This window comes from Phymastichus coffea, unplaced genomic scaffold (genome assembly GCF_024137745.1).
Source record: "Phymastichus coffea isolate CEN01 unplaced genomic scaffold, Cenicafe_Pcof_1.1 PCOF00255, whole genome shotgun sequence".
In the NCBI taxonomy this organism is placed as follows: Eukaryota; Metazoa; Arthropoda; class Insecta; order Hymenoptera; family Eulophidae; genus Phymastichus; species Phymastichus coffea.
The window spans coordinates 58923-85310 of record NW_026707066.1 but is presented as its reverse complement, the minus strand read 5'-3'; the positions used below and the strand labels follow the sequence as shown (position 1 = coordinate 85310).

Below are 26388 nucleotides of genomic sequence, written 5' to 3'. Positions count from 1 at the left end.
AAATAAATTTTTAAGGTGTATTTACATAGTATATATTTACATAAATTGTCATTTTCACGCATACTATCGATGAGTAATAAGCATATTTCTAATAATTCGAAAAAATTATTAATATAAATTATTTGATGCCTAATTATAGCTTAGCACTATAAGGAACTTTATAACAATCGGAACAATTCTTATTTTCAACTCGAACTAAATGAGCCATTTGATTAAATAGTTAGGTACTCTGGTGTTACATGCGATGAATCTATACTCATAGCAGTAAGCAGTCTCACTTTCTGGCCATCTTGCGTAATGAATTCTATGGTTTGTTGACCATCAGATAGTTCCAGTCTTTCGTTTGAGTCGATCTCATTAATATTGGCCACAGAAGATGTATCGGGATCTTCATCCTAGAAATATTATATCGTTATAAATGAAGTTAATAATTTTTACCGTCGAAATCTGTACCTCTAAAACTTTAACAATAGCTTCAGCATCAGTCTGAATTGTAGAAACAGTAGATATTTCCGATATATTATTTTCTTTTTCATTACTTTCTGCAATTTCATCAACGTCTGATAGAGTTACCATACTTTGGATTCTTATAGTTTGACCTCCATTTAATTGACTGAAAAACTGTCCTCCAGAAAAGAAATGCTGCGCTGCTTGCATTGATAATGGTATTGCATTGCCATCTTCATCTGTTATCTACAGCAATAAAAATGTAATAGTATATTTCTAAACTAGCGTAAGAAAGTATTTTCAGCGTCCTGTCGACGTTTGCGCCTAAGTGAAGCGATAGTGAAGAGGCCACATGAGGCTGAAAACACTTTCTCGCGCATGCATCTAGTTTTGTTTTTTTTCAATACGTGTGAAACGAGATTTTCTCCGTTTTCGAAGGTATGTAAAGTCTCCACTCATGGAGTCTCGAAAAAAAAAAAAATTTACAAACATCATGTAAGAAAAATTACTAAATACACATACTTGCAGCTGCAAATTAGAATCTGCTTGAATTTGATCTTCTTCCTCTAAATTACTGTTTAAGTTTGACTCATGTCTACTAGCCAAAGTGTTATCTTTATCTGTATGACAAGATGTAAATATTAAATCAATATTTAAACGTCGATAAAAATTATGTTTTGTTTCGTACCAAATTGCAAAGTTGGTTCATTCGAATTTTCGACATCTTCGTAGGCCACGTATACAATTTGTGGCATACCGTCTTCCGAAACTTCGTCTGTTGTTATAACTTGAGTTATATTTTCAAGTGTATTTGCGTTTGATTCCGTCACGCTTGGTAAAATTTGCCACATTCCTTCAGACAGAAATTCTTCAGATTCTGATATTTTTTTGTGCACCTGTAGTATTAAAATTAAAAAACTGCTACAATTTCAACATGATTAACAAAGATGTTGGCATACCTTCTTATGCTTGGTTAAATTAGAACAATCGGCAAAAGCTTTTCCACAAACTTCACAGCTATATGGCTTCTCTCCTATTAAAACAGAAAAAATTGAAAATGGTAAAATGCATTTATAGTGAATATACATTTAAGTACCTGTGTGAAATCGTAAATGTTTTTTCAGAGCCCATTGTTCAGTAAAACCTCTATTGCAGTGGTTACAAACAAAAGGTCGCTCTCCATTATGTCTGCGAACGTGACATTTCCAAGTGTCTTTGTGTAAAAATGATTTTGTACATTTATCACATTTCCACGGGCGTTCACCGGTATGACGTTTAACGTGTAACTTAAATTGTGAAGATGTTGTAAATTTACGACCGCAATGATCACAGCAGTATGGCTTTTCACCTGTGTGAATTCGCATATGTTCTTGTAAATTGCCATTCTGAGAAAAACATTTAGAGCAGACATCGCATTTGTATGGTTTTTGTCCAGTATGTGTTCTGAAAATCAAATGAACACTATTCATTTTTATAATATTCTTTTTAAATAATTTTTTATTAAATTAAATAAATGTGTAAAATCACCTGTAATGTAAAGTTAGACTGGTTTTATGGGCAAATTTTTGATTACACAATTCACATGCATGTTTTCTTTCACCAGTATGTGTTGATTGATGGTTCAATAAATTAGCTTTTGTTTTAAATGAAGCATTGCACGATTTACATGGGTAAGGTCTATCTTCCGAATGTACAAGTTGGTGTCGTTGTAAAAGCTGCTTATGTTTGAAGCTTTTTCCACATTTATTGCAAACGAAACGACGGCCATTATGTTCAGTTATTTTGTGGTACATAACAGAGCTTGAGTGGTTCAAGACTTTTCCACATACGTCGCATGGAAATCCTTTATCAGTTTTACTGACCTAGAAAAACAGATCGTTTTAAGACATCATAATATTCAACCATTAAATTAGAAATAAATAAAATAATCTTACTGAATGAACGAGTTCCTTGTGACCTTTCAGACTTGAGTCATAAGCAAATGCTTTGTGACATATCTCACATACAAAAGGTTTTTGTCCATGATGCACTACTTTTACATGGCTTTCAAAACTATCTTTTGATTGAAAATGTTTGTTACATTTTTCACACTTGTGAGAACTATCATTATCTCTACATTCTAGATCTTGAGTTGTTTCTTCTTCAGTTATACTTTCCATATTATTGATATCATCTTTTAATTGATCATGACTTTCAGAATTTACAAAAGCAATATCGGGTGTGGGATGTGAAATATTAGCAGAAATTTCCATCATGTCATCAGCATCATTTGATTTAACATTGAAATTTCCATTAGAACTGACAACTAAAGCAATTTCTTCGTCATTACATTCAATTATTTTCTCTCCAGAATGACACTCTGTTTTTTGATGAACTCTTAATTCTTCTGCATTTAAAAATAGACTTTCACATTGGATACACTTATATTTTATGATTTTATTGTGAAGACTTTTATGAATGATGTATTTGCTACGTTGTAAAAATCCCTTTCCACAATATAAGCAAATAAATTTATGTTTTCTTTTTGCTTTTGATTTTAATAATTTTGATTTTTGACGGCACTTATTTTTATTGATAACAACTAATTCATTCAAATGTTGACCTTCAATAGTTTCCAAATGACCAATAATTTCTAAAAAATGTGAAAAAATCTTTCATGATCCAAACTACATTTGAATTTTATAAATAAAAATTTGTAAACCTGTATCACTGTTACTGTCTAAAGTTGCAATATTCAAGTCTACTTCATCGACTTCATGTTTCATTGATGCTCCATCATAATCATCATCATATACACCTTCTTCTTTAAAGATTTTATCCAATTCTTTACCTTGTAAGCTTTCCATGTATCTGTATAATAAATTTATTAATAAACTTGACACTTTTTTAAATTAATTTGTTTAATTACCTCTTGGGTACTTTACGTTTTCTTCTTCTTCTCCCATCAACTTCATATTCTTCATCGTGTTTTTCTTCATCATCCTGGCTCATATCTTCAGCATAGTCACTTTTGTTAATTTCCTAAGCAAATTAATAAATATTAATAAAGAGATAACCTATCTTGGTCAAAAAAATACTTTACTTGAAAATCTTCATCCAATAATTCTTTTGGAGGGCGTCCTCTTTTTTTTTTTGGTCTATCCAAACCTTCCATTTGTAAGCTCAAATCATGATCAGCGGCATATACAGAACCATCAGGAATTACATTAATGAAAATTTCATGTTCATTTGATTGAATAGTTGTATCATCTTCTTCTTCTTCTTCATTAGTCAACTCAGTGGCTAAATTAATATTAATATTTTTATATTTGAATTGTTCTCTTTTGCACTTTTTATCAAATTCAACTTGTTCATTCCACATTTCTCGTATTTTATTTTGACCATTAACAAGCAACTGAAAAAATTGCACAGTTGCTTCCAATTGTATATTACAACCAGGACATATGGTACGGGGTAGTTTGCCATCATTGTAGACCTAAAAATAATTAAAAGGACTTCCATCAAGTTTAACAAAATAAATTTAATCAATGATGCTTTTACATTTCAAACATCAAAATATAAAAATGACATATATCAAGCTAAAAGGCTGTGAATCCATTGTTAATGATTAATTGCGATTCTTTGTTGTCATCAAAATAAAATATTTCGCAGAAAAAAGAAAAACAAAATAAATCTTGAAGATGATTTGATTTGAGCAGTATTGAATCCAATGAAGCCTCCATATTGCAATTGTAAAGGAGTCAAGCTCAAGTCTAAACTGTGGTATACGTGTTTGGAGAATTTGACGCGCGTAATAGTACCTTCAACGGCAGATAACGATTGATCATCACACTCAGATCTGTTTCTTCGGAATCATCGGTAAATAATATTTCACCGTTGTTATTTTCTTCGGCACATAATCGACAAACTGTCGAATTGTATAAACTAATTTTCGCCATAGCCATGACGCCAAAGTCGTTATAGAGGATGAAAATTCTTCGTACTTTCAATGTGTAGCCTGTAATTTTACTTTTGTAAAATTTTCTTTACATTGTCACTATAAATTATTTGTAACACTTAATTAATAGAACTTCATGGATTAATTAATAGTTAATATATTCTTTGTGGTGTGCATACATGCTCATTTCTATAGAACTGCTAAATAGGTTATGTTGAAATTTCGCTACAGTGTATTTTGAACACGAACAAGGTAAATTGTGTAGTTAGTAGCCTTTACTTCTTAAAACCTATGTGATTTATTTACAAAAATAATTTATTCCAATATAATTTTAATGGGAGAAGAGATGTTTGTTTTCGTAATGCAACGCGAAAAATATCGAAATCTGCAAGTTGTAATTCATTTAAATAATTACTAATTATTATTGATGGCAGGAAAATAATTTTAGACTCTTCTTTAATTTTACTGTTCATTAATAGAGCCTACAATAATAAAAAATTAATTTAGTATTAAAAAAGTTTAATGTTATACTGTGACAAACCTTATCTAAATGTTGCTTAGCTCTTGATGAAACTTCAAAAATCACATCTGAAAGTTCTTTACTACTTTTTCCTTGGATAATCGATTCAAATGAAACTTTATGTTTCATGAGTATATCCTGTGGTAAAACTATACTTTTTCTTTTTGCATTATGAGGTATTGAACGTATTAAGTTGACAATACCATGAGCTTTTCCTAGGTGACTAGCAAAATGATCAGTATGAATATCTTTAGTGCCTTGTGCTTCTAATATAAGATAATAAGTACAAGACAGTGTATCCTCAGCATATTTCTCTAGTGAGTTTAAATTCATAAAGATTGATGTGTTGAGTTGATTGAAACGAGCGTTTATTAAACGTTCAAAGTAATATTTTGATAATTTATTTTTTTTCAGTATCTGTTGTAAATTAAATTTATTTATTAAAAATTATAAAAGAATATTCACATACTTATCAAATTTTCAACTTACTCTATGCAATTCTAGTGATGTTGGATTATTTGGTGGTCGATCATTATATATGTCATTCAATGCTTCCTCCCAGAATTTTATTCTCATCAGACCAATTCTATTATCACTTACTTGATCTTCAACTAAAGCAATTTCTGTATTAAAAGCTCTTATCGCAAATGCTGAAGATCTCAGGTTATTGGGTAGTAATAAGGTGCATAAAAAGTTTTCATAATCATTTTTTCTGCATCAATATAAACCTTTCATTAAATTTTCTCATGTTTATTCAATATAAATAAGCATTTACCTTACTAAATTCAAACAGTACTCTGCAGGTGTTTGTCCTGCAACTGTTTTCAAGTGTTTTAATTGGTAATGAAATAGCTCTGGTGACTTTTTCAACAATCCAATAATCAAGTTCATTCCAATATAATTAAATAAAATCGAAAGATAATAATTATTTATTATTTTTGAAAAAACTATTCATTCCAGACAGCGATTTATGTGAACCAATTCTTGTTTCAGGTTAAACTGGGAAGTAATCAGGTTGCTAGATTTTACCACGACGTGGCGCCACAGCTCGTTCATTGCGCGTTTCGCAACTATATACGGTGCTCAAACGCTCTACTTGATCTAATGTTTCAATGATTAATTAAGGCCGTGTATTTGGTGTGGTTTCGAGCTCACTGGCTCCGGCAAATAGCGTCGCTATACACGTACATACGCATATATGCCAATATATCGGATGCTCCTCGATTGCATCCTTTTTTATGAAATAAGCAAGAACTATCAAGATAGTCGGAGTACCGCACAGCAATCGATCTCTTATTCATCGACAGATTACATTTACAAGTAAGATAAAAGAGTTTCAACTTTCCTTATCTTGTTGTTGAGTTTGAGATAGTGCATGCCGTAATCGTCGCCGCAGTAACGCCAAGCTATCCATGCAAATCGTATTTGAACATAATTCCACTAACCTATCAAAAAAATTAACCTGTTTTGCTTAATTTTGATCATTATTGCTAACTTTTAATTAATCATTAATTATTACTAACAAAGTTGCTAAGCAACGATTATAAGATTAATTTTTAACCTAGTATGTGACGATAAATAAATATGATAACATTTCAAAATTGTAATTTATGAACTTGTGAAATTTGTTGAAAATCGTAAATAAAACCTTGCTTTTTTTAGACATGCGACGTAAAAGTGAAAGAAACAAGGCTAAAGGTTCTCCAGAAAAAAAGGTAGAGAAGCCAACGAGGAGAACAACTCGTCGAAGAGGTAAACCATCGCCATCACCTTCACCTGAACGAGAAAATCCAGAAGACAACACTTCAAATACACCATGCTCTGAGGATAATAGGGAATCTGCTGTTGACAAACAAGTCAAAGATACTGAAGAACAGCAGGAAAAGCCTGTTTCATCCAGTGACCTTATCAAATCTGTTCTTGGCGGAGATGAAGAGGATAGTGGATCAGTGTGGAAAGTAGCAAGAGCTGATGCATCACCTGGAGAAATACAAAAGCTGAAACTTTGCAGGCAACGAAATATTTCAGAAGCATCTGATAGCTCTATAAGTAAAAAAAAATCAAACAAGTGGCCAGATAGTGGGGAGGGAGGTGTAGAAGAGGTTGACTCAGTTGATGAGCAAATAGCATCTTCTCAGAATTTGCCTATTTGTGAAAATATTGATGATCCCTCTTCTTCACACCCAGGTCAGGACTCTAATCAAGAGGTAAGTGATTACAAGGAGAACCTGCCTGAAACCACTTCAGCCAACTTGTCTGATGATCAAACAAACATAGATCAGCAAGCAGATTTCAAGGACAACCTGCCTGAAACAACTTCAGCAGAGACATTGTCTCAGCCACCAAATTATGAGGACAACCAGTCTTCAAATCTACTTATTGATAATTCATATACAATTCAAACAACAGATGACAATGCTAAATATGTACCAGAAAATTTGTCCATCATCCAACAATCTGAAGATTCTCAAGAACATTCTAATGATCAAGCATGTTTTTCCTCTAATACAATATTATCTGAACCACCTATTGATATAAATGTCAGTGTGAGTAATGAACCCTTGACAAATATTATATCAGGAGAGGAAAATTCAGAGATTCATGAAGGATCACTGATTGAAGAAAATAAAACAGTTTCAGATATAGCAACATGTAATCTTGAAACCGAAAGTTTAGCAGTTGATGAAGAGTCTGTAGATACTAAGCTTATCAGAAATGAAAATGAACAAATTGAATTCGAAAAAGAAACAAATTCTGACAATGCCTCAGATTCTAGAGATAAATCAGATATTCAAGACAATCAGGTGCAATCACCAAGAACAAAAAATCCATCTAAATATGATGAACCTTTTGCATCTGAATCATCAGATGACGAACAAAGTATATCAAGAAATGATGAAACACAGGAAAAAGAGGAAGGTTCTCTCCGTGTTCAAAATATTAATAACAAAAGAAACAACGAAAATCAAACAGTTCAATCTACAGATGTTGATGAAAATTCTATGTCTACTAATGTGGAACCAGAAATAGAACTTTCAGAAAGTATTATAGAGAAAGATGATATTCTGGAAATAAATGAAAAATCAGATGATTTGAATGTAACACTTTCCGTGTCCAAACCAGCAAAAGTGAGCTTAAAACGATCATTGTAAGCATATTTTTTAATGCATAAATTTAATTTTGATATTTTTTAACTGATATCACTATCTTTTCAGCACAACTCGATTGCCTACAGATTCAGAAAAGAAGACAGAAGAAAGCAACATGACTGAAGACAATCAAAACAAGGTAAAAATAATTTCTAATGACGTAATTTTAATTTAATATTTAGAATTGATGGATTTTTCATCGTTTATAATTATAAAAAAGGAAAATCATGCTGACAATGAACAACCAGATCGGAAAAATTCTACAAAAAGACGGCGTTGGGGTGTTACAACTACGACTGATGTAGCACCAGCATTTTCAATTTCTACAGATTCCTTAAAGGTATTTATTACGTCTGTATATTTTTATACTGAAACTTTCACGTTTCATTTTATTTCAGGCTTTGGTGCCGGGTGCTAAACCTTTATCAATGAACGAAGTACGACTTGGTAAGGATGAAGATGAAGATAAGGATCGCTACAAAGATAAAAGTGAAGATGTTGATGGTCACAAGCCCAAGAATGATGCTTCATCAAGAAATGATACAAACCGTAAAGGAGATGATAAAATGGATAACCATATAGGTAGAATTTTGTTTATTTTATTCTATACTTTTACTTTATTTACTGTGAAAGAATACGTCCTTTCAAACAATAAAATTATTAATTGATTTTTAGCAAGTAGACGAAAAATAAGCATTAAAGAAACACCTCGTCCAACTTCACCAAGTCCGCCAGAACCTCAAGCAACAAAAATTCTTCTGATAAAAAATTTAGTTCGCCCTTTTACACTAAATCAAATAAAAGAACTTTTATCTCGTACTGGCACCATAGCTGAAAATGGATTTTGGATGGATAGGATAAAATCTAAATGTTTTGTGGAGGTATGAGCTAATTTAATTACAGCAGTAGGCATATTCATCCATATACATATACACGCGCGCGCGCGTGTGTATGTGTGTGTGTGTATTATGTATGTATGTATGTATGTATGTATGTATGTATGTATGTATGTATGTATGTATGTATGTATGTATGTATGTATGTATATATTTTCATTCTAGTATGCAAACGAGGATCAAGCTTTTGAAACGAGACAAGCCTTACATGGAGTATCGTGGCCTCCATCGAATCCAAAGAAACTCGTCGTAGAATATGCTACAAAAGAAGATATGGAAGCAGCTCGTGATTCATTAAAAGATCAACCAGTTGTAAGAAAAGCAGCTGAGCCTATGTTATCTACTGAGTCGTGGCAACAAGATCAATGGTCGCGGGAAGATCGAAGTACTGTGATAAATAAGGTATGTCGATAAATAAAAATGTTAACATGAAGATATGACGTATTTCAATAATTTAAAAAATTTTTTTGACAGATCACTGTTATTCGAGAGTGGGATTTAGGAAAAGAAGATGGCCATTTAAGCCTAAAAGAAAAGGAACGTGAACGCAAGGAATTAGAGAAAAAGAAACGACAAAGAAGTAGAAGTCCGTTACTCGAAGCTCACCTTCCACCTCCTGCTCGAAAATTCAAGAAAAAGGAAGAAGAACCTCCCACAGCGAAACTTTTGGACGATCTTTTTAGGAAAACTAGATCCACGCCTTGTATATATTGGTTGCCATTGACTAATGAACAGGTAAAAATATTTAAAGTTGCTTTAATAAATTAAAATTTTACGTAATTACGTTAAATAAATTTCATTTTCAATTTAGATTATGGTTAAAGAGGAAATGAGGAGGCAACATATGGCTGAACATGCACGTAGATTAGAAGAAATGAGACGAGCTGAACGAAGTCGAGATTCTCGACGTCGTCGTAGCCCTCGAAAATAAATTTTTCTGACTTTTTTTTTAATACATATTTCCTACCTTATTCTCTTAAAACCTTCTTTCAAACCTTTCAAATTTCTTCAGTCCCTGGCACTTTCATCCAAATTGTTTATTTAAATCAGCATCTTTCACAATTCCTTGTTGTCACGTATTTATTAACATTTTATTGGCATATTTGGTTTTTATGTTCATGCTGTTTGAAAAAAATGATATAATAGTTTTTATTTACTTATTCCTGAAATTTTACTTGAATGAATTCCTATTCGCTACTCCCAACCTTTATTTTCACCATTAAGCATGATTCTTACAGGTCATCAAACAACTTAGTAATCTCCCAGAGGCGTTAAGTCTTCAAAAATCGCAGGATCATCAAGGAATTTCTTTATGACTACAGACATTTTGATATCTTATGTGTGTAGACATTAAACTTGGAGGAATTTCACAAAAAATAATTCTACCAGTTGTAAAAAAAATTTAGGATTTTGAAACTTAATTGAACTATCATATTTATGAAAAGTATACTTCAACGGCTGAGCGCCGTATACAACGTTGTCATAAAACCAATTTTTTTTATGATGTAGTACTCACAAAGCTTCTCCAAATTTCTTATAAGTTTACATTTTTGAAAAAATATTTGCTTACAAGATACATGCTATTGTATACAAAGTACAATAGAAGTACATTGTTATTGTGAAATATTTCTTCAAGTATTGGAAAATCAACTGTATATACGTGTATTCGATTTATTTCTAGAAGTAATAAAATTGTAAAATTTCTATTATTATGAATTAAAGTCAGTTACAATTTCTTGTCTCTTTGTAGTCGTCAAATGTTATTATAACATACACCATTTGTAGCTGTTTATATAATAAATACTAAGAAATAAATAAGACATTTTTTCTTTATTTATGAAGTTGTTTATTATTATTATTATTATTATATTAGAAATAGAAAACGCAAACACATTTATTCATCACTGTACACGATTTCATAATTATTTCTAAAAATTTACAGTTGTACAATCTTGTTATGAAGAATTATTTTCAGTGAAAAAAATTCTAGTACCTACTATTATTGAAAAAATTTGGAAAAATTTACGATGGTTATAATCCTTACTTTATAAATATTACTACAATGTGTTGACACTAGTATGACTCACTTTTTTCATTAATAACACTGTTTAACATCACAATAATTTACACAAATCATCGACACTTTCGTGTGCATTTGACCATCTTATCTTTCTATTTCTTCTACATCATTATTAAAAATCAAAGCAAGATATTTTAATATTTGTATTATTTTTAATATTATTTTGCAATAAAATCTTTTCAAATTTTCCAAACGTATTAGTCACGTTAAAGATAATTCTTCATTTTTTTAGTGGAGTCGCATTAGAAATTGTCTGTGTTATACATCAATTCTTAAATTAAATGATAATAAGTTAACATTTCACAAGTTATTGTTACAGACTTTAATCAAGTTTTCTTTATTTTAGCTATATAAAAGTAAAACGACAAAAAAAAATAATTTCGATGAAAAATTAATTCTGTCAACATGATCAATCCGTTCTGCTTTTGTATTCTCTTATGACAGATATTTTTTTAAATCCATCGTTCTACTAGTTTTCATTACATTTCAGTGTACTTAGATAGTTTTTTTTTTACAATTTTGTATGTAGTACACAATTTTACCAAAGGAAATGATGCTATTATGCTAGAAATATGAAATTTATGAATTTCCTACAAAAAAAAAGAAAACTAAACTATTTCCCTTTGGATTTTGTATGTGATTAAGATATTTTCAATATTTTGTAGTTCACTTGCGGTCAAATTAGTCAACTTTGACTACACTGTAAATTTTTCTAACAAACCATAAACAGGCAAAGAAGCCAATAGAACCTGTAAGTATAAATTTTTTCAAGTAAATAGATCAAATCAAATCTATTTCATTCTTAGTATATAATAACCTACCTGTCAATAGGAAAAACAAATAAACCATAATCATAGTATATCCAAAGTAAAGAAAGGTTGAAGTAGCATCCTCAATATTGAGTTTAGTTATAAAGTAGTGTATGCAATAAATTAGTAAATAGAATGCTGTAAAACCTGACGTAAGAAAACTACGCCACCACCAATGATAATCCTATAGTTGACACAAAAATTCGTGACGATTTGTATTTTAATAATGATTTATTTCCAATTTTACGTATATTTACCTCGGCACAAAGATGGAAATAACACAGAAGAATAGTTGTTTCAGAACATGTGATCACAAGAATAAGAAATACTAAGAATAAAAAGCCAAACATGTAATACATTTGACTCGACCTGAAAAAATATATTGTTATTTACAATTTTTAAAATCATTTTTAAAATGTACTACATACCATAGAGAATTGAGAATAAAAAACAATTGTATGAATATACATCCAAAGGGTAAAACACCTCCCATAATGACTCCAGGAATTGCTTGTGTATAAAAACTTTGTTCAGGTATTTGACGAGGGATTTGATTCGTACGAACGGGATGTTCAATAGCCTAAAATATTTTTATGGCCAAGTATAAATTTTTACAAACACATTTATAACCAATATTGTGCATTTGATCATATTATTACCCTTTTTCTAAAACCAAAGTATGCCCCAACAAAGGTCAAAGGAACAGATATACCAAACCACAAAGCTAGAATAGCCACTAGAGTACTGAAAGGAACAGCTGCTGAGCTTCCTTCAGCCCAAAATATTAGATTCATAATGAAAAATAGACTAAAAACTATTCTGAAAACGATCAAGTTCAAATGTAAATTATACAATCACTAGAAGTGACCATAGAAATTCAATGCTTTTTATGTATTGTACATCAACGTACCCTGGACTCAACATTGATGTAAGCAAAACATTTGATTTCCATTTTTCTCCGCCAAAACTTTTATAAATTAGAGCTGAAGTGTAACCGGCAGCTATTCCCAGGCACACATATAAAACCATAGCACAAGTCATAAGAGCTCCTCTATTTGCAGGTGAAAGAAATCCGAGACAAGCAAAGGCTAAAAAACATGTCACAATTATAACTTGAAATATTACTTTAAACAAGATCAATTTTACCCAAAGTGACTAGTGCCATGAAGAAGACTTGAACACCAGATCCCAAAAGTACTGACAGCAGCATTCCTTTCCTGGGAGGTCTGAAGACATCCCCATGAACCAGTTTCCATCCAAATTCTTCTTGAGCATCTTCTCCTGATTCAATCTGAAAATAAGCCTGCGTTACGATAACACAGACAATTTTACACAAAGCTATCGTTGATCCCTTTCTAATACAATCACATGCATTGTAAAAGGGATTAGAACTTTAAGAACTGCCAAGTTTATAATCAGGCTATCATGTTATAATTTGATGTACATTTCTGTCGATTTCATTTTTTAACATTTGTGACTTACTTGATTGTATCGAGCAATGTCTTTATGTAGTGTACGAAGCATTATCATTGCCACCATTCCAGACAAAAATAATACAATAACTAGAGAGTTAAGTATACTAAACCACTGTATATTAGTATGGGGCATGGATTCTAAAATATAATCCCATCTTGAAGACCATTTGATAGTGTTATTTTCCTAAAATTATCCAGCATATTAACTCTATTGAATTAGATTTTATATAAAATTGCAAAACTTACTTGAAAACGGATGCTATATGTATACAACACATTGATTTTCTGATTAGGTGCCAATCGTTCTGAAGGTATTTCTAGTGGCTTTTTATTCTGACAATCTGGTGACTCAAAGTTGTCATGATTTATACTTCGTGGTGTAACTTTTATAGCTAACAGAATAACATCAGAAAATAAGCAAAGTATATTAAAGTTTTTACAATAAATGTTTGAGATGCTTACATATTATTCGGCCGCTACTTGTCTTTGTTCCAGCATTCCAATCTTCATTAGCACCATTATGATAAGTAATCAATAAATCAACATGGTTAAACAGATAGTAAGTTTTAGGTTTGTTGTACAAGGTTGGCTAAAAATTGAAAGTGAGTTAAGATTATAGTGAATATAATACATAAAATATAATTTTTTTACTGGGCTTACATCTATGCTACAACTGTCTTGTTGAGACCAAGATTCTTTGTAATAGCACCCCATTGGGAAACCAATGCTGCAATACTGATGACCATCATTCAGAGGATAACACCAAGTCACTGGCATATTGTCTACATGTAAATAAAAATCATTTATTCAAAAAAATCTCACATGTTTATAAAAGTTATCAATGCTTACCAACTATCCAATGATGTTGATAAGAATATTGTATTCCTGTTCTTAAAACTTGTAATTTTTTTTCATCTTCTTCATTATCACCAGAATACTTTTTTACTGAACAAACTTTTGCACATTTTTCATCAACTTTGAACTTTAACTAAGAAAAAAGGAGTAAAAACATATGAAATTATAGCGTTAACAAAAGAAATGCATATTTATATTACTTTATAAGGAGAAGGACGTATACGTTCTCCAAATAAAACTTGACCTAAGTTTTCAGATGGGGATTGGCTTTCGTCAGTTAGGCAAAAATCAAAGCTGCAAAATGTATTGATCATCTTAGTATTTGGTAGAATGATTTTATCATTTTTTAACTTACTGATGATACTCAAAAGGAATCACCGATTGCTCAGAATTCAGACGATTCACATATAATCGAATATCAGACTGAAATATAAAAAATATTATGAAATTTTCAGTATGTACCCATATGTGCACAAGTAGTAAATATTATTATGGTAGATTATTCAAGTACATTATTTGAATCATAGATTTAATGTAACAGCACAGGATATAAAGCAAGAGAAATAGTAACCTTTAAAATAACAAATACTTATCTAAATAATTAAGATAAAATAGAAAAACGAGGATAAAATAAAAGAACCGGTAAGAAAATAATAATATTCTAGTATTAGAAGATAAAATAAAAATAAATTTACAAAGCGGAAAGATTTGATGAAAAAAAATACCTTGCATGTTTCCGCATCTTGCTCGCAAAAGTTAACCGGTGCAAGGCCTGGCAGATAAAAAGCATAATTACCAGTAAATATGCATAAAGCATACAAGAGAAAAATCGTTTTCGACATTTTTCTCGCCTGTGGCGATTTTTCACACTTGCAACACAGACACTAACGTTGTGCGCTTTTGTACTTGTTGTCCAGTTATTATATTGCGCTACTAATTGTCACCCGATTTACACTAGATATGTATGTGTGATTCATTCGAGTCACACGCAGTAGGTCAAATATTTAAAAACAAAAATTTACTAGTAAGCATGGTACGCGCTGCTTTATAGACTTTTTAATGAATTGTGTGTGCTTTTCGGCGTATGCATACAAGACTCTCACAAGTTTGCCAAAGTTCTTATAATCGTTCAACACATCAAAAATTCGACTGCCATGACACGTCATGAACAACGGCGGCCGCAACAGCGCAACGGCGCCCGAAAGAGCGCGGAGTGAGCTGCGCACTACTACTATGCCCCCGGTCAAAGCGGTGATTATCAGTACCTCTTTATGATAATATTATCTTTTTTTATACAATCGTGCGAGAAGCTCGAATTCTTACACACTTTTTTGTGTGTAAAGACGGCTATAATCGCACGTGTTCAGAGCCAAAGCGAGAGCGTGCGAGAAGAAATGAAATACAATGCCCGTGTGTTTAAGAAGTTCAAATGACCGCCTAGAATATGAAACACATCTGCATAGGCGAGTTTATCGTACTGAAAGGGACGGCGACAATTTTGACTCACATTTGCTTTACAATTTTTTTTTTAACTTATTACATAAACCGCTAAACCACGAGACCGAAAACAGGGAGTCCTCCGAGAGCAGCTATGCTTTCCCTAATCACTTAAACGACTTTCCCCCCACGTGTTGGGTTTTTCCTGGTGTCATCGAACACCGATACCTTGGTACAGGCCTTGACTACCTGCGTCTTCCTAAGTATCTTCTTTTTTGACCCTTTTTACTAATTTTTAATACGTACAGTCGGCCGTGCATTTTCCTAGTTATCGTTCAGTCGTGTAACTGACTATATGGAGGTATAACAAATTCTTTTTGCGGTTCAATTGTTAGTGTGGTCGTAATTAATTGTACAAGTGTAGTTTTTTGTGACAATTAAAGAAATTAAAAATGAATTCTAATAGTGATTCAAGTATATCAGAAAGTAATGATGAATTACCTTCTGAAATTATCGAAGCTGCAAAAGATGTGATTTTGAATTTGTTACCTGAATCATCGAAACGTTTATACGTATCATGCTACAATCAATTCAAAGCATGGCGTTCAGCAAAGACAAATTCATTCAAGGAAGAAGTCTTTTTAGTGTATTTTAACGAGCTAGAAAAATCCCGTTCACCATCAACATTATAGGTAAAGTTTTCTATATTAAAAAGTACACTGAAAACGTTTGATAATATAGATATTAGTATGTACCACAAGCTGATTGCAAGATTAAAAAGAATAATCGCTTCACAAAAAAAAGAAATCAAAGGTTTTCACAAGCGATTTTTAAATGATGCATCCTTTGATGATCGATTAAGTGAAAAGGTACATTTTTTTATTAAAAAGTCAAATATATTTCGATAATTAATTTAAAAAGTTATTCAAACGTCACATTTTTTTGTATTTCAATATCCTCAGTAGTTATTAAATAATGGCTGTTCTATTTGTAATATATTTTTAAATATTTGAACGAGCTTCTCGCATTTTTGTATAAAACATAGTATACGCAACGCGTTCCTCTCGCACTAGTTGCGTAAAGTACTACTTTATCTAATTAAAGTATTTATAATTTATACAAAAAAACTCCTTACCTGAAATATTATTAGATATATTAGAGAAACTATTTACTCGCTTTATTTGAAGCTTTATTTTACTGTCTTTGTAAAGTGTTTTTCAAACTACTATTCTTAATCATTTCAAAATTATGTATGTACATACAATTATTTGAATTCAAAGTATTTAATTACAATATTTTATTCTTTTAGTCACTAAATGAAAGATTAAGAATAAACAAGTTTAGCCAATTACAAGAAATCCAACTCTTCAACAATATGTTGCTTTTTGATAATAGTTTTGCGTAGTTTTAATAGCATAAATTAATCTTCGTTAATCTAGAAATTTGCTTTTTGATGGCTATTATCTTAAGATTCAGTTTCAAGTCTAAAATAGAAAAAAATACAAATTAGTTTATTACTTTTCATTTTTTAATCTTGTCTTGGAATAGAAGCAAAAACTTGCTTTTGTTTTTTGACTTCAATATTAATGTCACCATCATTAGTTTCATGTCCGTCTGAAAATAGAGTTCTCCGAGTCTGAAAAATCAGAATTTTATATTGGTATATTGTTGATTTTTTGATGAACTGATAAAAATATATCTAGTTCTTACATCGACACTTCTGTTTGTGCATAAAAGTGGACTGCAGTTGCAGTTTTCGCATGAAACTTCATTTTTTCTACATGAACAAATTCGTGATTGGCATTGTGTTTTACAGTTACATTTAACTTGTCCACCCGAGGACCTCTTTAGCGTTATTTTATTTTCCCTTGCAACTTGCTTAAGCTCGTGCTTTAACGACAAATTAATTATTATTATTTTATATAAAACTAGAGTAACAAAATGTAGCGTATAATAAATACTTCTTGTTTGCGAATTCTTGTATACAATGGCGTTTTTTGCCAATCTGGATCATTTTCGTCATCATCTTCTTCTAGCAAACTGTCATCTGTTATAGTGAAGCTATCATAAGGATTTACGCTTTGCTTTATAACACTTTTAACTGCTTTATACATCGGCTTTTTCTCAGTTATATTTATATCCCTTTCTGTTAACACCTGCAACAATACCAATTTTTTGTAAATATAATTTTTTCAATAATACATTTGTTTTGGAAAAATTTGAGATACCTTGTTTTCTAAATTTTCACATTTTTCTTTGTAAAAGTTGAGCTGCTTTTGCAAATTTTGTATAATTTGATTTTTTTCAATTGTTGAGTCATTATTCAATTGCATACCCAATCGTTCTCTCCTCATTTTGGAATTCGATTCACCAAGTTGGTATTTCTCAATTGTAGCTTTTAGTTTTTCGTTAGTTTCCTGAAAAGTGTCAATATGATTTTGAGTTATGCAGGTATTTGTTTGAAAACGTAAGTTTCATCAAATTTTTCAGTCAATATTTACCATCACATCATCAAGTTGTGATTTTAGTATACTGAAGTCTTTTCTATTTGAAGCTGTAATTTCAAAGAGTATTTTTAAAGCATCTTTAGCATCCGCCATAGAGGATATGACGTGCCACCTTGATTTCGTTTTGTTTTCTGCAAAATATCCTTTATATTAAAATTTGATCGAAACAATTTCAATTATCTATGAAAATTTTTGAGAGAACCTTGTTTGGATTCCTTAACATGTTGTTCAAGATCATTAATTTGTATATTCCTTAATTCAACAAATTCCACAAGTTCCTCAATTTGTGCTTGATGTCTTGATTCGTGGTTTAATTGAAGTTCAGCTAACTGATTAGCTAACACTGCTTTATCAGCTTTCAGTCTCTCGATTGTACATTCGGCATCTACTGTACTCATAAGTACTTCTAGTTCTTGATTTACCCAAGAAGAAACGTCTTCTTTTGAATTGACATTTTTTTCCCGCCGTAGAGTAGCAACTTTCTTTTGTGAATCCAAAGCATTCTTCGAAAAAATTATATAATTATAAATATTTGTATAAAAATTAGATATTTTATCAGTAGTAATAGAATCGTTCGTTTATATCAGAATTACAATTCAAATCATCGATAATTGCAAAACTTACTAATAATGTTCGTTTACGTTTACAATTGTAAAAAATTATTCGCGAAGTAAATATTTAAATATATATATGTCTTTATGAAGCATTTACTATTTTCGAAAACACTTCGGTTGTTGATGACAATATAATTTATTAAAGAATTATTTCTACAATTAACCTCGGCATTCATATAAATCTATTTGTGTTACGTAAAATTTAACAAATAAAGGCCCGTGTCAAAACGTGTTTATGAAAGTGAATCCGCTTTATCATACAATTATGATTGATTACGATTACAAAGATGTTTTATAAGGACAATTATTTACCTTTAACCTTTTTTGAATTGCTTGAGCTTCTTCCAATTTTCTCTTGAGAACATTCTTTTGCTTGTCGTGTTCGGCCTGAAGTTTTGAAATTTGATTAACACGCTTTCTATCTTGATCTTTTAATTTAGACAGTTCTTGTTCTCTTAGTCTTTTCCACTTATTGAATTTATCAGTTTCAATTCGCATGCTTTTTATTAACTTAACTTTGGTTTGCTTCAAAGCCATTATTTCATTAGACAAGTTTTTTATTTGTACATCTGATTTTTCTTTACCTTTGATAATCTTATTTTGCTCTAAGCATTTGCGTGACAATTCAGTAATTTGTTTTTCTAATTCTTGTACTTTTTTACGCCGAGTTTCAGATAATCTTAAATTGAATGTTACTGGTTAATAAATGATTAATCAAAATGTTATAAATAAAATGGTTATATACATACTTTGCACAGGCATTATTAGTTTGAGCGTTGCGAAGTGCTTGTATCAACTCTTCTTTTTCACTTTGCAAACTCTTTATTTCTTGTTCCATTTCTTCCAATTCTTTTTGATACTCTACCAATTGGGATGAATTTTTCAAAAGATTAGAGACCAATTCTTCTTTTATAGCTAGTTGCCGATTAATATACTGAACTTCATCTACCCTTTCAGCTTGTTGTAGAGTATGTTCTTCATGTTTCTCATCTATGTCATAAGTTTCATTGTGTACTCCATTTTCATCAGGATTACTCAAAATAGAATCAGAATTTAAGCTATCATTTTTTGCAGATTCAACAGATAGCTCATGGCTTACTAGCTCCTCCACAGCTTGCTTTTGCTCTTTTTGTAACACTAAAATAATGAAATGATAAATTTGAATGGTCAAAATGTAAATTATAAGCGAGTATTTTCAGAAAATAAGAAATTATTTTTAAATATGAGTAATAATATACTTCATACTTATGATTTTAAAACAAATATTCTCCAACTTCACTTTATGATTTTCAATATCATTTAGATCATTATCAAAATCTTTAAGTAAATTTTCGCAATCTTCCAAAATAGCTGAAATGGCATTTTTTAATTTCTCTCGTGATTTCTCAGCTAATTCTGATAATTCATGCATATGAACCATTTCAACTAAATTAAGATTTAATGTCTCTGTTAATCCTCTTAACTTTCTCTGCAAAGATTCATTTTTTTCCATCAACTCTGCATGTTCTTGAGGACACAAATTTCCACCTCCATCTTTACTGAACAAAGCAGATTTCAGTTCTTGAATAATTTTTCTATAGTGATTAACTTCAGCAACATGCGGATCTTGATTAACGATAGGTTTATTTTTAATTTTCTTGGCTCTATCTGCATAACGCAATGTACTTGTTGTCTCATCAATATTGTAATCTGTAAGTCAAACATTGCAAGTTACTGTAACATCGCACTTTCAAGATATTGACACTGGCACATTTTCCTTTTATATTTTTTTTTAATTTTACATAATATTTAATATTATTTACAAAATAAATTATTTCAGCAATTTTTAATTTTGGAATGTTTCACCTGTGAGCCTTTTTTTAAATATTATATGTTTGTGAAGTAGCATTTATTAAATTGATAAATTTAAAAAGTCGAAAACATATGTCACCAGTATCAATGTATCAATCAATATAATTATTGGATTGACATAAACCTGCAGGACTAACACATGCAATCATTAATGTTACAGAGTTGCCACCAAGAGAATCTTGCAGCAAACGTGTCAATTTACTATCTCTGTATCCAATATAAGTTGAATTTCCACCTTCACCAAGTTGTGAGATGACATTTCCCAAAGCTAGTAATCCCTTGTTAATATTTACACCTTCTTTAAATCTTTCCCCTGTTGCTTGTGTTTTCTTACTTCTTTCAGATCCAGCCAAATCAACAAAATGAAATTTGGCAAATTTGGCAGTGTTTCTAAACAAGAAAACCTTAAGTTAGATGTATATAAATTTTAATGTATAGTTAATACTTACGGATCATCTCTTTTCTGTTGATAAACAGATAAAGTAAATATAGCATGACTTCGACTACTTTGTACATTCATTGCAGTTGCTCCAGTTGCTCTATTTAATGAGCCATTAGCAAGACAATGAAGAGTTTCTTGAGTATTTGTTACAGGAATTTCAGATAAACCAACAATTTTTATATTTTTTCCATCTTCCCTGATATCAACCATACATTGACTTCGAGGCTTTTTGGCTAATAAATCATACAGTTGTTCTTTGTACAATTCCATAAATGCAACAGTAACTTTATATTCCAATTTTTCTTTTGCTGAAATTTGCTCAAATATATCATTAACAGCTCTTGGTATTATACCACAATTGGCATCATTCTCATTATAATTTGTGCCCATAGAGAAAGTTTTACCACTGCCAGTTTGCCCGTAAGCCAAAATTGTCACGTTGTAGCCTGGAAAATAACTTACAAAAAAATAAAATAATGATCTATATATTGTATTAAAAGTTTATCAATTACCTTCAAAAATATTTGAAACCATGTTTTTTATTGCAGTATTGTAAAAATCTTCTTGGCTAACTTCTGCAGGGAATACGTAATTGAAAGTAAAAAATTTGTCTGATGACTGAATATGAATTTGTTGCTCTCCAGGAATAACACTGAGGCATGTCTGGCAGCCTTTTTCTACTTCAGATTGAATTAGAGGCCTTATACGAACTGCTACTTTTACCAAATCGTCACTCATCTGTAAATAATTTGTAAGTATATTTTTTAATAACAAGCTATCAATTGAAATGAATAAATTATAATTATTAACACCTTAAGCTACAGAAGAAGTATACAATGGTGAAAGTATCTTTACTTTTGCAACTAAATACACAATCCAGAAGTATTTATAGAACACAGATACTTGAACTTGTGTAATGAATTACGATAGCACAATATTATAGAATAAAGTAACGCATCATGTGATAGTAATTAATAGGCATTGATTAGGCTGTTTTGGCCTAGAACAAAGCTAATCACTAATTATAATGATGAAAAAATTAATTTGGGAAAAAATGTGTGAAAATACAGATTATTGGTCAGCGTAAGATATCTAATATTTACTGTACGCAGGACAGCTAACCGTATTTTTTCAAAATTTGAAAATGGTGGACAATTGTTAGTAGAGGTCGCTCTACTCTATATGTGTGTCGACTAACGAGAGTCGAGTGTCGAGTGTCGAGACTCGAGAGAAAAATATAAATATAGTGCAATGGAATCGGCATGGCGCTTAATTCTTCGCTAAGTTAAAATATACTTCTGCTAGTTAATCATTTTCTTATCGTTCAAACTTCGAAGAAATATACAATCCTCAGCAAGCAGTGTGCTTCTACTTTTTTTAATTGATTAAACAAAACTTAATTTAACGTTTTGGAAAGGTCACTTACGTGACCACAAAATAGTACATGAATTAGAATATTGCTTTTACATACAATACATATATAGAAATAGGCAGATTCGTATTCATGATCCAAGAAGTGCAGTATTTGTCTGTTATATCACTGTTTATATCACACTTGTGTCAGTTTGTATTTTAAACAAGGACAAAACTGCCCTGTAGCAAATTTATTGCACAGTTCTGCGCAACAGGATGGGTAGTGCCGACCTCGTAACTGACAAGTTATCGCCTGAAAATGGTAATGCCGTTCAAACTAACGAAGTCGTCGAAGATGAATATGGACAAAATCTAAAAATTCTACCGACAAATGATCAAATTAAAGAGCTACAAACTATTTTACGAGACAAGTAAGTATATACACATGTGTAACCTTTTCACTTATACCTTCTGCAGGTATTTCCAATTGTTTAATGTGCATTGTAGAACTACAACCAGGAGTGATTTTAAATTCTATGCGGATCGTTTGGTAAACGATATAAATTACAATTGTTACTAACACTATAATATAACTTATATTACAAATAATTATTTTTGTTCTTTCAAATTAGATAAGGCTAGTTATTGAGGAAAGTCTAAATCAGTTGCCTTTCTCAAAATGTGTAATCACCACACCGACTGGTGCCAAATATAAAGGTTTAAAATATCAAAAAGGAAACTGTGGAGTATCAATTGTAAGAAGTGGAGAAGCAATGGAGCAAGGTCTCAGAGATTGTTGTCGTAGCATAAGGATTGGAAAAATTTTGGTTGAAAGTGATGTTGATACGCATGAAGCCAAAGTTGTTTATGCAAAATTTCCAGATGATATAGCTCAAAGAAAAGTGCTACTGATGTACCCTATAATGAGTATGTATTATACAATTTAATCCTAAGGTAAATCCTTACAATGTAAATCCTGCCAATGTAAGGATTCACCTTAGTTGATAAATTTGATACTTAAAACATCATTTTACTAATAAAATAGGTACTGGAAATACTGTGATAAAAGCAATAGCTGTATTAAAAGAACACAGTGTGCTAGAAGAGAACATTATTCTGTCAAATTTATTTTGTACGCCATTTGCAGCAAAAACTTTGGTTACTGCGTTTCCTAAGGTAACTTTTTATAAGACAGTAATATACAGCAATATTTTTTATAAAGATATATTGTAAATTTTCAACATTTTTAGATGAAAATACTTACATCAGAAATACACCCAGTGGCTCCAAATCACTTTGGACAAAAATATTTTGGTACGGACTAAACTAGTTTGAGCTTTGCTAGTATCAATTGCTACAACAGGGTTCAGAAGTCAAAAAAATTAAACACTTATATTGTAGAAAATAAATTATTACTGGAGGAACTCTATCAAAGAACTTGCAATTGTGAAGATATTTAGTTATTAATTAGCTATACAAAGTCTTTAGATAATTTTGGTCAAATGTATTTTAAAACTAATTTTATTTATTTACTTTTCTCATTCAAATAATTTATAAGTTATCTATAAGTGCGTGAATATTTTTGCAATTGCAAGATCAAGATTGCTTAAATAACAGTACTGAAGAAAGTTGCTCAATTAGAAATAATGTAACTATTATATGTGTGCAAGATTAGCATATAGAATTTAATTCATTTTAATCATATTTTTCACTTTAATTATTCTCAAAATGAGTGCACTTAACAAAATGTAATTTGAAATACTTTAACTTTTTACACCTCTTTCAATAATTTATTTTCTATACATATACACTTTCTTTTATAATTGATTTTTTGTTAATATTGATTTAACAATTTAGTGGCTTGTAGATTATGGACTATATTTGACTAAATGTTCAATCAAATGTCATCTGTATAATAACCAAAAACAACTTAACAAACTGAAATTGTAATGTAAAAATTTGTCTCTAGCTTCATGGAACTTGTACAATCCATTAAGCTAATTATATACATATAATTAACTTGTGTACAGCATTTCAAGTTTTTTTTTTGTACAGCATAAATATTTGCGAATTTATCGTCTACTAAGATCATGTGTCTTATTAACATTTTTTGATACCAAAAAATCTTTTATAATGATTGAATTTCCAAATCATGCTACAAATAAAACACAATAGCACGATCAACTTATACTGTGACTATAAATTATTTTTCAATTTCTTTTGTATAGCTATATTGCATTTACATCAATTAAAGTGCTGTATAGAATTATTTTATTCGATTGTGGTGCAATATAACTAAAACTCCTTGTAAGAAACCAATACTTTTCTGTTGCATAATAAAGTTTAATTAAAAACGGCAAAATCTGTTTCATAGATTAAAATAAGATAGCTTGTTTTTTTATACCAATCACAAATATTGTTCAGTCTTACGAGCTCATTCATAAAATTCAATGTAATAAAATAAATCACTATAATTCATCTTATAGATTTTAATGTAGAAAATGAATGACTGTGTTTATTTCATTATATTACATTTTTTAAATGTGGAATGTTAGATCTCGTAAGACTAAATATTTTTTATGATCTGTTTGATAGAATTGATTTGTAAAAATATATTTATTAGTAACGGATATGTTCAAACTAACTTTTTAACGTTTAAATGAATTCATAAGTGCTGTCAAATTATAGATTTAAAATAAATTGAGAAATCATATTTTTATAAATATAGCTATCATATTTTTATATATATCAATTAATTGAATCCCGCCAGTGTATACTAACAGCAAGAAAGTCAAATCTCATGTTATATGAAACTTAAATTTTGATCTAAATTTTGTCATGTGATCCACTGTGAAAAAAAATTATTTGTAATAAAAACATTATAAATGTAACAACTTTTTCAACGATTTGATTTTCTTTGAATCATTGAATAAAGTAATATTCGAATTATTTGAATAAAATTCAAAGACGTCTAATGTTATAGGGTGCTGTAATTTTTGCAATGTGAAAAAATAAAATAATAATAAAATTGTTATTTCGTGCATTATTTAAAAACAAGTATCATTATAAAAATATTTAATTTATTCATCACCTTTTATTCACTTTCTAAAAGAATTAAGAAATATGTTGTTAAAAATGATAAGTTCCAATTTTCATGTTTTTCAAATGACATGTATTGATATGATAATTTTTATATGATACTGACGCTGTTATTGATTTCAGGCTGTACAGATCGAGGCGCAACGAAGAAATTTACGATAGATTGATATTTTCAACTGTCAAAGAAATTTACAAAGATGTGGAAGACAAACATATGCGTTCAAATTAATGCCTAATGTAATATTTAAGCATTCCTAAAAATATATATAAACTATTTTTAATTGAAAAATCTCGGCTTATGATCAAAAGTAAGATGGACGCAATATCATTTTTTAAATATTACCAAAGCTTAATTATATTCCTAATAGTCAATCTTATAGTTTTTATGACGGTTATTATTTGGACCAATAAGTTTCAATTTATAAGCTTTTGTAATTAAATAAAACAGTTTTAGTCGCGATAATATAATAATTTATACCTGTTATAAAATTTAGTTATTCCTACGCGTTATGTAAATAATGTTTTTGCTCAAAATACAAGATATATTTATCGAATTTTATGTTATTTAACTTGTTTCTATCCTATCTCACTTTTTTGTTATATTTATATGTATCTAAAGATACTTTCAAAGAATTTCTCGTCGAAATAAATCTTTTAAGGCAAGGACAACTTTTAGCTGCAGGAATGTACATTTCAACATTTATTCTTGTTATAAGCTAGCAGTCTCTTTTAACTTGATCAAATACAAATTCGCTTTAGGCTATGCAACTGATTTTTACAAATAAATCGTGATTTCATAAATTTGTTTAGAGCTACAAGATTTAATTTATATGTACAAACTTTTCAATTGCAACATAAAAGCATAAAATAAAATATAATTTCCTCTGTTCAATATTCATATACCTAAGAGAATGAAA

At 30.2% G+C, this 26388-nt stretch overlaps 6 protein-coding genes across 7 annotated transcripts; 2 read left to right on the top strand and 4 right to left on the bottom strand.

Moving 5' to 3' along the window:
* Window positions 1-53: 53 nt before the first annotated feature.
* Window positions 54-4609, bottom strand: LOC131674555 (zinc finger protein 665-like). Its single transcript, XM_058953288.1, has 13 exons — window positions 4564-4609; window positions 4248-4444; window positions 3530-3922; window positions 3356-3468; window positions 3149-3297; window positions 2382-3079; window positions 1975-2309; window positions 1544-1890; window positions 1407-1480; window positions 1136-1343; window positions 970-1067; window positions 454-693; window positions 54-395 (listed from the first exon to the last, which is right to left on the bottom strand). The coding sequence occupies exons 2-13, from the start codon at window positions 4389-4391 to the stop codon at window positions 213-215; spliced, it is 2982 nt and encodes a 993-aa protein (XP_058809271.1). The 5' UTR covers window positions 4392-4444; window positions 4564-4609; the 3' UTR covers window positions 54-212.
* On the top strand, window positions 4187-10757 carry LOC131674556 (apoptotic chromatin condensation inducer in the nucleus). The gene is made up of 10 exons (XM_058953289.1): window positions 4187-4305; window positions 5898-6224; window positions 6567-8052; window positions 8120-8192; window positions 8274-8393; window positions 8452-8635; window positions 8729-8934; window positions 9115-9351; window positions 9424-9684; window positions 9761-10757. Exons 3-10 carry the CDS (start codon window positions 6569-6571, stop codon window positions 9878-9880), a joined length of 2685 nt encoding a protein of 894 aa, XP_058809272.1. The 5' UTR covers window positions 4187-4305; window positions 5898-6224; window positions 6567-6568; the 3' UTR covers window positions 9881-10757.
* Window positions 4604-5891, bottom strand: LOC131674563 (NADH dehydrogenase (ubiquinone) complex I, assembly factor 6). The gene is made up of 4 exons (XM_058953300.1): window positions 5680-5891; window positions 5394-5616; window positions 4926-5321; window positions 4604-4866 (listed from the first exon to the last, which is right to left on the bottom strand). The coding sequence occupies exons 1-4, from the start codon at window positions 5793-5795 to the stop codon at window positions 4687-4689; spliced, it is 915 nt and encodes a 304-aa protein (XP_058809283.1). The 5' UTR covers window positions 5796-5891; the 3' UTR covers window positions 4604-4686.
* Window positions 10758-10787: 30 nt separating the features above from the next.
* LOC131674560 (transmembrane 9 superfamily member 2) lies at window positions 10788-15358 on the bottom strand. Of its 2 annotated transcripts, none has more exons than XM_058953296.1 (15): window positions 14894-15358; window positions 14524-14591; window positions 14369-14462; window positions 14163-14301; window positions 13974-14095; window positions 13776-13902; window positions 13560-13705; window positions 13321-13497; window positions 12985-13141; window positions 12749-12926; window positions 12498-12657; window positions 12267-12418; window positions 12096-12207; window positions 11851-12022; window positions 10788-11778 (listed from the first exon to the last, which is right to left on the bottom strand). In XM_058953296.1, the coding sequence occupies exons 1-15, from the start codon at window positions 15008-15010 to the stop codon at window positions 11711-11713; spliced, it is 1989 nt and encodes a 662-aa protein (XP_058809279.1). In that variant the 5' UTR covers window positions 15011-15358; the 3' UTR covers window positions 10788-11710. The 2 variants fall into 2 exon arrangements, with proteins under 2 accessions (XP_058809279.1, XP_058809280.1); XM_058953297.1 differs by having other exon boundaries at window positions 12985-13129.
* Window positions 15359-16785: 1427 nt separating this feature from the next.
* LOC131674554 (chromosome-associated kinesin KIF4A) lies at window positions 16786-21961 on the bottom strand. The gene is made up of 14 exons (XM_058953286.1): window positions 21832-21961; window positions 21532-21757; window positions 21027-21465; window positions 20702-20967; window positions 19972-20415; window positions 19476-19863; window positions 19039-19405; window positions 18315-18615; window positions 18107-18243; window positions 17834-18022; window positions 17567-17761; window positions 17316-17495; window positions 17168-17241; window positions 16786-17089 (listed from the first exon to the last, which is right to left on the bottom strand). Exons 2-14 carry the CDS (start codon window positions 21755-21757, stop codon window positions 17071-17073), a joined length of 3225 nt encoding a protein of 1074 aa, XP_058809269.1. The 5' UTR covers window positions 21832-21961; the 3' UTR covers window positions 16786-17070.
* Window positions 21962-22639: 678 nt separating this feature from the next.
* Window positions 22640-26375, top strand: LOC131674564 (uracil phosphoribosyltransferase homolog). The gene is made up of 6 exons (XM_058953301.1): window positions 22640-22803; window positions 22880-22922; window positions 23005-23299; window positions 23418-23548; window positions 23623-23686; window positions 25595-26375. The coding sequence occupies exons 1-6, from the start codon at window positions 22649-22651 to the stop codon at window positions 25636-25638; spliced, it is 732 nt and encodes a 243-aa protein (XP_058809284.1). The 5' UTR covers window positions 22640-22648; the 3' UTR covers window positions 25639-26375.
* Window positions 26376-26388: the final 13 nt, after the last annotated feature.